At 40.8% G+C, this 11,834-nt stretch overlaps 1 protein-coding gene across 1 annotated transcript; it reads right to left on the bottom strand.

Moving 5' to 3' along the window:
• Positions 1-263: 263 nt before the first annotated feature.
• On the bottom strand, positions 264-9,475 carry CCN6 (cellular communication network factor 6). The gene is made up of 4 exons (XM_060167678.1): positions 9,172-9,475; positions 5,057-5,299; positions 1,590-1,783; positions 264-545 (listed from the first exon to the last, which is right to left on the bottom strand). The coding sequence occupies exons 1-4, from the start codon at positions 9,473-9,475 to the stop codon at positions 264-266; spliced, it is 1,023 nt and encodes a 340-aa protein (XP_060023661.1).
• Between the last annotated feature and the right edge of the window lie 2,359 nt (positions 9,476-11,834).

The raw sequence follows: 11,834 nt of genomic DNA on the forward strand, positions 1-11,834 counted from the left end.
TTATGGAATATGTAGATGGAACCAAATACTTTTGTATTACATAATTATACACTTTAAGAGCTCAATTTTAAGGTTTTCATATTTTACATATATTTTTAGAACCTTTTTTAAAGCTTCTAATGCCTTAAATACAGTTATCTGAGAATAGCTAGGCATTCTTACTGTTTTAAACCAATAAGGCAGATTTGCCACCCTTTTAAAACCATTTTAAATTTTGATGTAATGACATGATTGACCTTAACTTTTTCCCCATGTGCTTGGTTTTATAGGATCTTGATCTCAGAAAATATATCTCCTGGATCTCTGCAGTTTCTCTGACATACACAAGATGTAATCCACAGCATCTTCCATTTAAATGACCCTTCGTTTGGGCAATCAAACTGAACGGTAATCATTTTAGACTTGTTAGGGACACAGCATCTTTTATCCAAGCATATCCCACAGAAAGTGGGTTTGTAACTCTGAGTGCTTGAGCATCCGGAAAAGACAAATTTTTCAGCTTTGACGGGTTGGAAAGTAGGTTGGCATGTTTTTCCTTTGGGGATCTGAAAAGATATATAACGTTAAGAAGTCACTCTTTAAACTTGATTACAGTAGTTCAGAAAAGTGATACTTTGTGGACTATTACATAAATACACAGATATAATTTCAGGGCGTTAATAGTTGCCATTTAGTGACATCCAGCCCTTTCTTTTCTGCCTTTAAAATCCCCTCTCACCAGAGGACCTTGGAAGTCCTCCCTGTGCTTCCTCCATCATATTATAGGACCCACTCCCCAATGTTTTTCTGCTATCTACCCTTGACTTAGTTCCACAATAAATGAAAATTTCTGTTTTATTTAATATTAAGGGCCCAAGACTTAAATTCTCTAACATGGCTCAGACAGTTTTAAGTAGATGGATAGATGAATGAACATCTTAATCCCTTTGAAACTGTCAGCTTTCTAATAAATAGGATAGGGAATAACTTACTTAGGGATAAGATTGGTTTTGTAGCATCTCTAAAAATTACTCGAGACAGTCACAGAAGCAGGACCAGCTCTAGTTATACCAAGCAATCTTAAGAGTATGTATTATTGTATCATAGTCCTTTGGCAAGTAGTAGCTAAGCAAAGCATTTTGGAAATAGTGTGGTTCCCTCTCCAAGTTGGTGATACATAAGATCAGAACTTCTCTGATGTTCCTAATATTTTTATAATTATGATGTAGCAACCAAAATCTTTTATCAATTGCTCTGATTCCACTACATAAAATTAATATAGGAAAAAGAAGGTAGAATCTGAAAAGGATCCTCTCTGAAAAAACAATATACATGGTGGAGTGCCCTAACAAATCAGGCTGATCAAGACCCACACTAGTAAGCTGTTAACCTGTTGATTCTAGATACCCTAACATTACCTCTCTGCTTGGTGAAATTTTTCCCACAAAGTGCAGTTAATATCTGCTTTCCTCCAAGATAGTTTGACTTTGTTATAATGAAGTGGTTTTATTAATAAACACTTCCAAAACACACACATACATAGACACACACATACTTTTCAGGAGTCTCAATATTGAATTATCATGAAGTTAAATCTACTTAAACTTTACCTTTACTGTCTTTGATATATTACTGTCACAAGGCTGAATGTAGCACAGTCTTTTCTCATTTCTCATCTCACAGTTGCTGTTTTCATTGGTTACCCTATTAGATATGCCCATCCCACATGTTCTGGAGCAAGGGGTCCACTTTGTTGCTTGCACAAGACATTTTCTTTTCCAAATAAGTGGGAGATTCCTATAAGCTAAAATAAAGGAGGAGGGAGTGCATGTATATAAATATATATGTATTCATGTAGGTAGGTAATTTTTAATCATTATTTTTAAGCTAATAGTTAATAGATCTGAACTTTATATAAAGTAATTCAGAATAAAATAAGCTTATGGTCTAATTATTCTCTTTTTCCCACTCCCCAAATTGTCTTTCAATCAAGTATTACAGTGCAGTATCTTAGGAGGAATAAAAATACTTTATCTTTGAAAAACTGAGTAAAGTACCCATTTGCTTCTTTCTGCGTAGCCCATCCTCTGAGTACTAAACAAGCTTATGCTTTGATGGATATCTGCCTTTTCCCTGGTTCTTGCCTCATGCTTGATGTTATTTTCAACAGATGTTGAAACAGACATCAGTAGGATTAGGGAATTCAAGATATTAATCAGAACAAGGTGGTCTTACTGTTAAATTTCGTGATGTTAAAATCTAAAATACAAAAGTTACATTTGAGAATTCAGCTATCAATGAGACCAGTTATTTTCTTCTCCACTTTTTAAAATCTGGTCTTTTAGAAAATTCTCTACGTTACACTGAACTAATCTAAATACTTATACTAAGTCATGAAAAATGTGCAATCCATTTTATTCAGTCAGCTTAACTATTACATTCCCTATGGTATCAGGCCTATGGTATCCCCTCTGTTGTCTAGACATTTCATATCACTTCGGAATGCATGGACGGATCTATGGGTGAGTGGGTTGGATAGACAGAGCCCCCCCCCCACACTGCCTGCAGCTTAGGAGAAACAAGGGAGGGGAAGGGGGTGAATAATGAAAATATAAAGAGTGCATAATAATTCTTCCATCTTCTTGTAAATCCATGGGGAGCTTCCCTCTTCTGCTCATGAATGAATCAGGCACTTGGTTCATTTTAAGCAAACTACTAATTGGTTCATTGTCTCAAAGCATTTCCTTCAGGTTAATATGCATCCTAAAGTGGGTGCTTTGGGAGTAAGGTGGAGATTTGAGTCTGCAATTAACACAGCAAAATTCAGGCTACATTAAAATGTCAATTTAAAAAGGAACCACCCACCCCCCCCCTCAAAAAAATGCTTTCTTGATAGGGAAGAGTCACTTTGAAGTATGTGCTATCTTTGAATAAAGTGATACTTTGATACTGTTGTCAGTGTTATCACAGTAGGATCTTGCCATTGCACACAGAACTGAGGGAGAGGAAGCAGAAAAATGGAGATACCTGGAAGGTAGACAACAGTTTAAAAACCTCAGTGCAAGAAGCAGGTTAAAAGCTTGGCATGCATCTGCAATAAATAAAGGTAGGTTAGATTATCATATTACCGAGAACCCCCCGTAGAGTTAAGCCAAGAGCTGCAGTTCAGCAATTGCTTAACATTCATTAAAGGGCAAGAAAACTAGAAGAAATTTTCAAAGTACAAGTTCAGTGTTTGGTGAGCAGTGAGAAAAGCATAGGGGCATTATGTCATTGCATGCTTCCTGCTGACAAAGCAAAAGCTAGATTCCAACTGTAGACTGTCCGGAATTAAGTATGTAAATTACTATCACAAATATATCTTAAAGTATGTGTGTGTCATTGTGCTCAACTTTGAAAGCAAACTCCTGTTTGGGCCCATAAGTACAGTTTCAAAGTTAAGCAGAGGAGAGACATTAAACTGAACATATACTTCCTTTTAAACATATCTAGGCCTATATTTTAATTACTAGAGCGCACTTGGGAGATTTTCTCATTTTCTGTAGCAAAGTACTGACCACTAAGAATGACCATCTGACGCCTCCTCCAACCAGGTTCCAAGTGAATCCACTGAAACTGCTCTGACTTCACAAATGAGACCAACTTGACTGTGACCCAAAGGCCTGGCCTTGGGGACAACTGCTGTTCTACAGTGGTCTCACCAGGGAGGTTCACGCATGGGTTCCAAGAACTTAACACTGAGTCACTAAGATCCAATGCAGAAAATCAACTGTTCTTGTACATTTGTTAAAAAAAACAATTTGGCTTATATTTTCAAAACTTTTAGAGCATTAACAGTATCACGCGGTTAGCTGAAAACCACGGATGGTGAATGCCGATTTGCCGTAACCTGTTAAAGTTTTTTGAATTGGCATAATTGGAATCCCAGAGGATGTTCCTTTAAGAATTCATTTTTAAAGATCTAAGACTCATTTCTCTGATTATAGTTGCTTTTATTAACTATCCACATAAGTGAATTTAGGAGTCTTTAGCGTACATTAAGTATTCCATATTTCCATGGCATCTTTCATTTACTAAGCTCCAAATTTCAAGAAAAAGGCATTCTTAATTTCTGGATGAAAGCACAGATGTGAATAATAACCAGGCATCAGTATTGCCCTTTTTGAGTCCTTCCTCACCTGTGCTTCATCTGCTGGCATTTTTGAAACTCCTGTCCCCAAAAAGCCTTGGCACCTAAATAAGGTGCTAGCTTAGAGCAGCCAAACTATAAGGTTTGCGAATATACTGATGCCAACTGTAAATGGCCAGGTGCTCCAGGTGAGTAATAAAGATTCTCATTACAAGTTTCTGACTACACACATACCTGGGTAACCTACTTAAAAATGCCTGTGTGCACATTTATTTAGAGAAGTTGGTAATTGTTAAGCTTCATTTTCAGTGAATGAAAGGGTAATTTTACATTAGTTTTATCTGTTTTTAGAAATGTTTACAAATCAATGTACCCTCAAATATTTCTGATCATAGCCTTCCATTTCTGCTTTTACCATATGGAAAAGTTGCCTTTGGAAATTTTTGGAACTGGATGGTTCATACTTCTTGCCCATAATAGAACAATACAGATAAAAGTTTTTCCAGGCCAGGGTACATGTGGATAATGTTTGGTCAGTTTGCCTGAGAAGAGGTTAAATGGAAATAAGTAGAGGTAGTTAAGAGTTTTCCTGACCTAGTAGAGCTTTCAAAAACTGGAATATTTGGGAAGTTCCCTAGTGATCTAGTGGTTAGGATTCAGTTCAGTCTCTGCCGTCGCGTGGGTTCAATCCCTGGTCAGGGAACTGAAATCCCATGAGCTGCGCGGCCAAAAAAAAAAGGAAAAAATCTAAAACATTATAAAGTTCCCTTTACAGATACTCAGAGCATACCTGCCTGAGGTAGAGACTGAGCATGGTGGCACACTCAAACTAAATCTCACACTGATCACCAATCAGTAAGTACCTCCTTAGTTCCTGTGGTACATAAAAGGAACATGGAAGAAAACCAGGCGAAGTCATACATGAGAGACAGTTCTACTTATGAGTACCTGGCATTGTTTTGTAGCTTGTTGACAGCTGCTGTTGTGATGACCCCAGGCCACATTTTGACTGATCAGTCTTCTTTCCACCTTTAGCCCTAGAGCAGTGCCTGTCAGCCGGCTTTGGTATGAACAGAGGTGTGCATCCAATGGCCCCACTCACACAGAGGCAGCTAAACAGGGGATTGGGCTGAAACACTTGGCCATTATGATAATGTACCCTGTTGAACTCACATCCCACAGCTACAAGGTCTGAAAAGAGAGAAGAGCAAAATCACCAAAGAAGCCATAACTGATAGTCTAGACTTCCAGTTATAAACCACAGAGGAAATTGCTATCTCCTTTATGAAATATAGTTCTCAATTTTTTAGGCCACATGTGAAACCTCCTTCACAGAACATCTGTAAAAAGTGAAAATGAGGGCTTCCCTGGTGGCACAGTGGTTGAGAGTCCACCTGCCGATGCAAGGGACACGGGTTCGTGCCCCGGTCCGGGAAGATCCCACATGCTGCCGAGCGGCTAGGCCCGTGAGCTATGGCCGGTGAGCCTGCGCATCCGGAGCCTGTGCTCCGCAGCGGGAGAGGCCACAACAGTGAGAGGCCCGCGTACCGCAAAAAAAAAAAAAAAGTGAAAATTAGACATTTTCTTTATATCGTAGATTATCAGCCCTGAGTAGTCACCTTCAAAATTAAGACCCTGTTCCCTGTTCTTGAGTAAAGTTAATAAAAAATCACTATGAGTATAGAACTGGGATAATGACTGTAAACCTCAGAGCTGGGTTGATGGCTGGTGAGACAGATATCCCCAGATGCCCAACAACAGGCTAGGATATATTCCTAGGGAGTTAGGATAAGTGAATGGGTGAAGAAATCATAAATTGTTTACAATACTGCACAGTAGCTGATGACCTTTCACAGAACTGGAAGGTCAAAACCTTTTCAGAATACTAAGATGTGACTGACTTCACTGTTGACATTTGTGCTGATGGTGCAAAAGCAGCAGTGGCTAAAACTGCTGCTGACACTTCAGCGTGAATCAAACTGTACAGGTTAGTCACTATTTTTCCTTGCCATACACTTGTACATAAACATACTGTTTTTTAAAGTTCTTAGTTCTACCTAAGAATGTCCTTAATGACACAGTAAAAATTACTAATTTTATTAAATCTGAGTGATCAAATATACATGTCTTTTTAATATTCTGTGTGACAAAACAGGAAGTTACATAGAGCCTTTCTCTAGATAGTGTACCAAAGTACAATAGCTATCTCTAGGAAAAGCACGTATGTTATTGTTTGGGTTGTGGGCCAAAGTAACCACTTTTTTAGTGGTAATTTCCCCTGAAGAGATGCTTGACAGATGCCTCATGGTTATTCAGACTTGGGTATTTGGCAGACATTTTCTTGAAAATCAACGAAACGAGCCTGTCACTTCAAGGAAAACAACTGACAGTACTTGTTGCCAGTAACAGAATTTAAGCTTTTGAGCAAAAATTAGAATTTTGGAAAACTTGTGTCCACCACTGAGATCTTTATAGCCACCCAATATGTAGACTTTTCTGATAATTTTGGTACTAACTAATGTGATTTTTAAAAATATCCATATAACCCATTGCTCCAAACTGGTATTTTCCAAATAACCAGTGATGGTATTACAAAATTATACTTGAGGAAAAGCCCCATTCCAAGTGGGTCTTTGAATAGAGGAAAGTATTTTAATGTCACAGAGTCTGAAAAGGTCATTGATTTGGTTTCCGATTCCACACGATTAGCAGTGATGCAGCTAATTTTTAAGAAACTCCACTTCTCAAGTTTTAATATAATATGAAAAAAGAATATTCACAATTATCTGAAAAGTCTGTTAAAATATTCCTTCCTTTTCCAACAACGTATCTGTGTGAGGCTGGAATCCCTTCATATATTCCAAACTAAAACAACATATAGCAATATATTGAATGCAGAAGCAGATGTAGGAATCTATCTTCTGTTAAGCTAGGCATTAGAGAGATCTGCAAAAATGTAAAACAATTCCACTTCCACTCTTCTCTAATTTCTTTGTTTTTAAAGTAAAATTTTTTCACAAATAATATATTATTAATTTGCAATGGGTTTGTTATTTTTAAACGTATTAGTAAATATTTTTAAATTTCTAATCCATTAAATACCAAGAGGTAACTCACATAAACAAAAGCTCTTTGGGTCCTCATTAATTTCTAAGACTAAAGGCATCCTCAGACCAAAAAAAAGTTTAAAAACCATTGTTCTATAATGATGAATCAGCACATTCTCTGTAAAGTTATATCTTAAGCCTTTATAGACCATTCGGTCTCTGTTGCAACTACTAGACCCTGCTATTGTAAAGCAGCCACAGACTATATGTAACTGAACTGGTGTGGCTGTTCTCTGATAAAACATTATTTACAGAAACAGACTGTGGGGCGGATTTGGTCCCTGAGCCATAGTTTGTGACCCCAGTTATAGATCATCCCCACCCCCATCCTCATGGCTGTGCTCTGTTACAATACTCATCACATTGTACGTAAAATTACTTGTGGAAAGATCTGTCTGACACAATAAACTTTGACTCCGCGAGGGCAGGACCTGTATCTCTTTTTTCCCTGTTGTGTCCCCACCTGCTGGTCACAGTGTCTAGCTCAGTAGTGGATGCTCACTAAGTGTTTGTTAGGTTAATGAAATACCTTGCCTGGCACTGTTTGGGAGAAAGGGGTATCCTGAATGCCAGAGTCTGATAGATCACGTTTTTCCTGTTGAATTTCCATAAGTAATAGCTAACATTTTTGAGAATTTACTACATACCAGATATTGTGTTAGGTGTTTTGGGTTTTGTGTCTTCATTTCATTTGATCCTCCTAACAACTATAAAATAGGAAGTACATATAATATAACTGAGGCACAGAGAGGTTAAGCAACTTGATCAAGGTCACTCAGCAGACAGAACTCAGAATTTGAACCCAGAGCCTACATTCTTAACCAATATACAATAGTCAAGTGCTGACAGGGACATCAGGCTATCAACTTGAACTGTTCCACACATTCAGTCCAACTCCAGAGATGTGCTCTCATTCCATACTTACAACCAAACTTCTGCTAGTAGTTTTCCTTCCCACTTAGACTTTTCTACAGAGTAACTTAACCACCCAGCTGACATGAGTATTTCTCTTCCCTTAGAAATTTTTTTTTAATCCTCAATAAATCGGTATCCTGAATTATTGTCAAGGCATAGGTTTAGATGGTCTCAAGCAGTCTCCAGAGCTGAGGCCCATACAGCTGAGGATCCTGTTGTGATGTGGGGTGCCCCTACCTTCTATTTACAAATGTGCCTCAGTAAAAAGTACAGTAACTTGGGCTTCCCTGGTGGTGCAGTGGTTAAGAATCCATCTGCCAATGCAGGCGACATGGGTTCGAGCCCTGGTCCGGGAAGATCCCACAAGCTGTGGAGCAACTAAGCCCGTGCGCCACAGCAACTGAGCCTGCCCTCTAGAGCCTGCGAGCTCTAGGCCGTGCTCCACAGCAAGAGAAGCCACCGCAGTGAGAAGCCCGCTCACCGCGACGAAGAGTAGCCCCCGCTCGCTGCAACTAGAGAAAGCCCGTGTGCAGCAACGAAGACCCAACGCAGCCAAAAATAAAATAAAATAAATTTTTAAAGTACAGTAACTTGACGGTTAGTTGGGAAGACTGAGATTAAAGCTGTATGTCTGAATACTAGATATACATCCTTACATTTTAAAAAAGATTATTTTTTTAGTCACAGAAAAGGTTGAATTCAGATTGCTTCTGACAGTAGTAACAAAAGCTGTCATTTGTGGCACTTTAATGAGTCAGGCCGTTTACATAATTTCTCCTATTTTTATCATTAAAAGCAATTACCTGAGAAGAACTGCAAGATCATTTCAATGCAATAAAAGTAACAGGTTTCTGAATGTGTGTGTAACATCTGCTCATTTCACATGGTGTCCAATATGAGAAGGCTAGTCTCACTGGTGCATGGAAACTAAACCCACCTCTTATTTAGTCACATTAAGCTGATTATTCCAAAGTAACAAGTGCAGGCAAAAATCCTGTCTAGACTCCACATTCGCCAGCCAGTGCAGAAGGAAACACTTACATGCACACACTCCAGTCTCGTACGTAGGCCCGTCTGCTGAGTAGTCACAGTACAGCCCTTTGTGGGGGTCGCAGAGGTCAGCTTCGTTGCAGGTGTCCCCTGGTTGCCTGGCACAGATTTTACAGCATCCACAGCCATCCCTCACCAGGCTCACTCCAGGAGGGCAGCTGGGCTTCTGGCGAGCGCACTGACAGGGCCAGTGACAAAACTGTTGACGATGGTGCACTTCTGCTACCTCACCAGGCCTTCCTTCGGGCGCCGTGTCTACCAGCCCAGTGCCCTGGGCCCTGCAGTAGAACTTCATTTGACAACAAAGGTGATGTTAGAAATGGTTCCTCAAACTAATTTCAGAGGTCTTCTGGAAATAGATTTCCCCCAGAGTACGAGAATATAGTGTGGTGAATTGTAATAATAATAGTATCTACCAGTATTTGACATGATCACTCGCTCCTTAAACTTTTCTGCGCTCAGCTTCCAACACATGACTCTTTCTCCTCCTTTCTCACTGATGGCTCCTTCTCAGTCTCCTCTGCTAGTTTCTTCTCATCATCTTCATCTCTAAACACTGAAACCCCCTGTGGGTAAAGACCTCTGAAGTAACTTCCCTCACTGCATCTCGTATCTCCACCCAGGCCTCTCTTCTGAACTCAAACTGCCTACTTAACAGATCTCCACTTAGATGTTTGACAGGCATAGCAAACTTCACATGACCAAAAACAAACTCCCAATTCTCCCCTCCAATCTACTCTTCCTTACAAGGGAAGGAGAGAAGCAGGTGTGTCAGAGAAGATGTGATGCTAGAAGCAGAGGTAACACGATGCTTCTGCTGAAGGGGGGCGTCACAAGCCAAGGAATGCAAGCAGCTTATAAAGGCTGGAAAAGGCAAAGGACAGATCCTCCCCTAGACTCCCCGGAAGGAACACACAGCCCTGCCTTGATTTTAGCTCTGTTTCCAGACTACAGATGCCAGAACTGTAAGATAATAGATCTGTGCTGTTTGAAGACTGTAGCAATAGGAAACAATACACCCCATTTTACAAGGGAGGACTATGGGGCTCTGATTGCTTAACCTACTCCAGGTCGCATATCAAGTAAGTGGAAGAAGAGGGACTTACACCACGCAGGCAGCTTCCAGAGCCTGAGCTCTCAATCCTTACCTTCCTCCCTTCCCCAGGCCAGGTCTTGCCACCAACCAGCTTTGATATTGAACAGATCACTGAATCTCTGCGTCTGTTTTTCCTCTCTAGCCCAGACTCTCCCCCTGAGCTCACAACTAACTCATTCATCTCTTCGGGGTATATCCCACTTTGATGTCCCACAAGCACCTCACTTTCTCCCTCCCCACAAGAAACTGCTCTCAGCTAGTCCCCATTTTAGTGAATGGTGGCATCATCCCCTGAGTTCCCCAAGCCAGGAAGCTGAGATCAACCTCACCTGTTCCATCTCCTTCATCCCTCACACCGCAAGGTCAGCGACCTGCAGCACAACGTTCAGGGCCCTCCTCATCTCTTGCATTCCTTACATGCCTTAGCTTCTAGCGAGTGAAAGTGCCTGTGGTTCCCTGCATATCTGAGGCTGTTCCTTCTACCTGTAACCTTCTTCACCTGCCCCCACTCCTTCCCTGAGTTACCACCTTCTCCAGAAGACTTTCTATAACCTCTCCATGCTCCCTTTTACCTGTCGGTGTACTGAAGTTAGTGTATAAGTGCCTGTCTTCTCCACTCACCCTAAAGCTACCCAACCACAGGCAGTTGAGGTTCACTTGCTGGTGTACAAGTGGCACTTAGCACAGTGCCTGGCAAGTAATTTCTGTAATTAACTCTCAATTTTTATCTGATGGAACTGAAGGCAGTTGGACTGATTCAGACATCCTAAACCTCTTTCCAACTCAAAAACCCTACATTTAAGGGACACCAAGTGGGGAAAGCGGTTGGGGGGGATGAATTGGGGGATTGGGATTGACATATATACACTAATATGTATAAAATAGATAGCTAATATAAAAAAAGAAAAAGTTTGGACAATGAAAAAGAAAGTCAGAATCAGAAAAAAACCAAAAACAACCCTACATTTAAAAGTATCTGTTTGAAATTCCACCATTAAATCTTAAGCCTTTTTTTTTTTGCGCAGGCTCAGCGGCCATGGGTCACGGGCCCAGCCGCTCCGCGGCATGTGGGATCCTCCCGGACCGGGGCACGAACCTGTGTCCCCTGCAGCGGCAGGAGGACTCTCAACCACTGCGCCACCAGGGAAGCCCAGCCTTTTTTCTTACCACTGATGAGACATGTATTCCCCAGAGTAACACTTTCAGCTACTATTTGAGTTGAATATACCATGTGAGAATAGACTTTGAGGATACAGTGCTGGGCTTCTGAAGGACGAGGAGGAACAATGGAAATCCCGAATGTAGGGGGGCAGAATATCAAGGCTACACATAGCGAGCGCCTGCTTCGCATTCTTGCCCAGGTTCAGACGTGGTTACCAGGCACCCCTTGCCGGGTTCGGTGGCCTCTCAGCTGGGCTCATGTTCATGAACTTTCCGTCCTCCCCTCTCTAAGGTGTTGGACTCTCAATTCTTGGCTTTCATGACACCAGCCCCACACCCCTGCCCAGTTCTACCCCTACCTCTGGACATACTTTCTCAATCTCCTTTGCAGGCTCCT

The sequence above is a fragment of the Lagenorhynchus albirostris genome, chromosome 12 (genome assembly GCF_949774975.1).
Source record: "Lagenorhynchus albirostris chromosome 12, mLagAlb1.1, whole genome shotgun sequence".
NCBI classification, from domain to species: Eukaryota; Metazoa; Chordata; class Mammalia; order Artiodactyla; family Delphinidae; genus Lagenorhynchus; species Lagenorhynchus albirostris.

Bases quoted from the DNA above. Each gene is read 5' to 3' on its own strand.
- CCN6 (XM_060167678.1), bottom strand. From the start codon at position 9,475: ATGAAGTTCTACTGCAGGGCCCAGGGCACTGGGCTGGTAGACACGGCG. The intron at 5,300-9,171 runs GTAAGTGTTTCC...CTCTCTTTTCAG, and splicing joins CGAGACTGGAGTGTGTGCAT to ACCTTGTAGCTGTGGGATGT. The intron at 1,784-5,056 runs GTACTCATAAGT...CCTTTATTTTAG, and splicing joins AAGCTACAAAACAATGCCAG to CTTATAGGAATCTCCCACTT.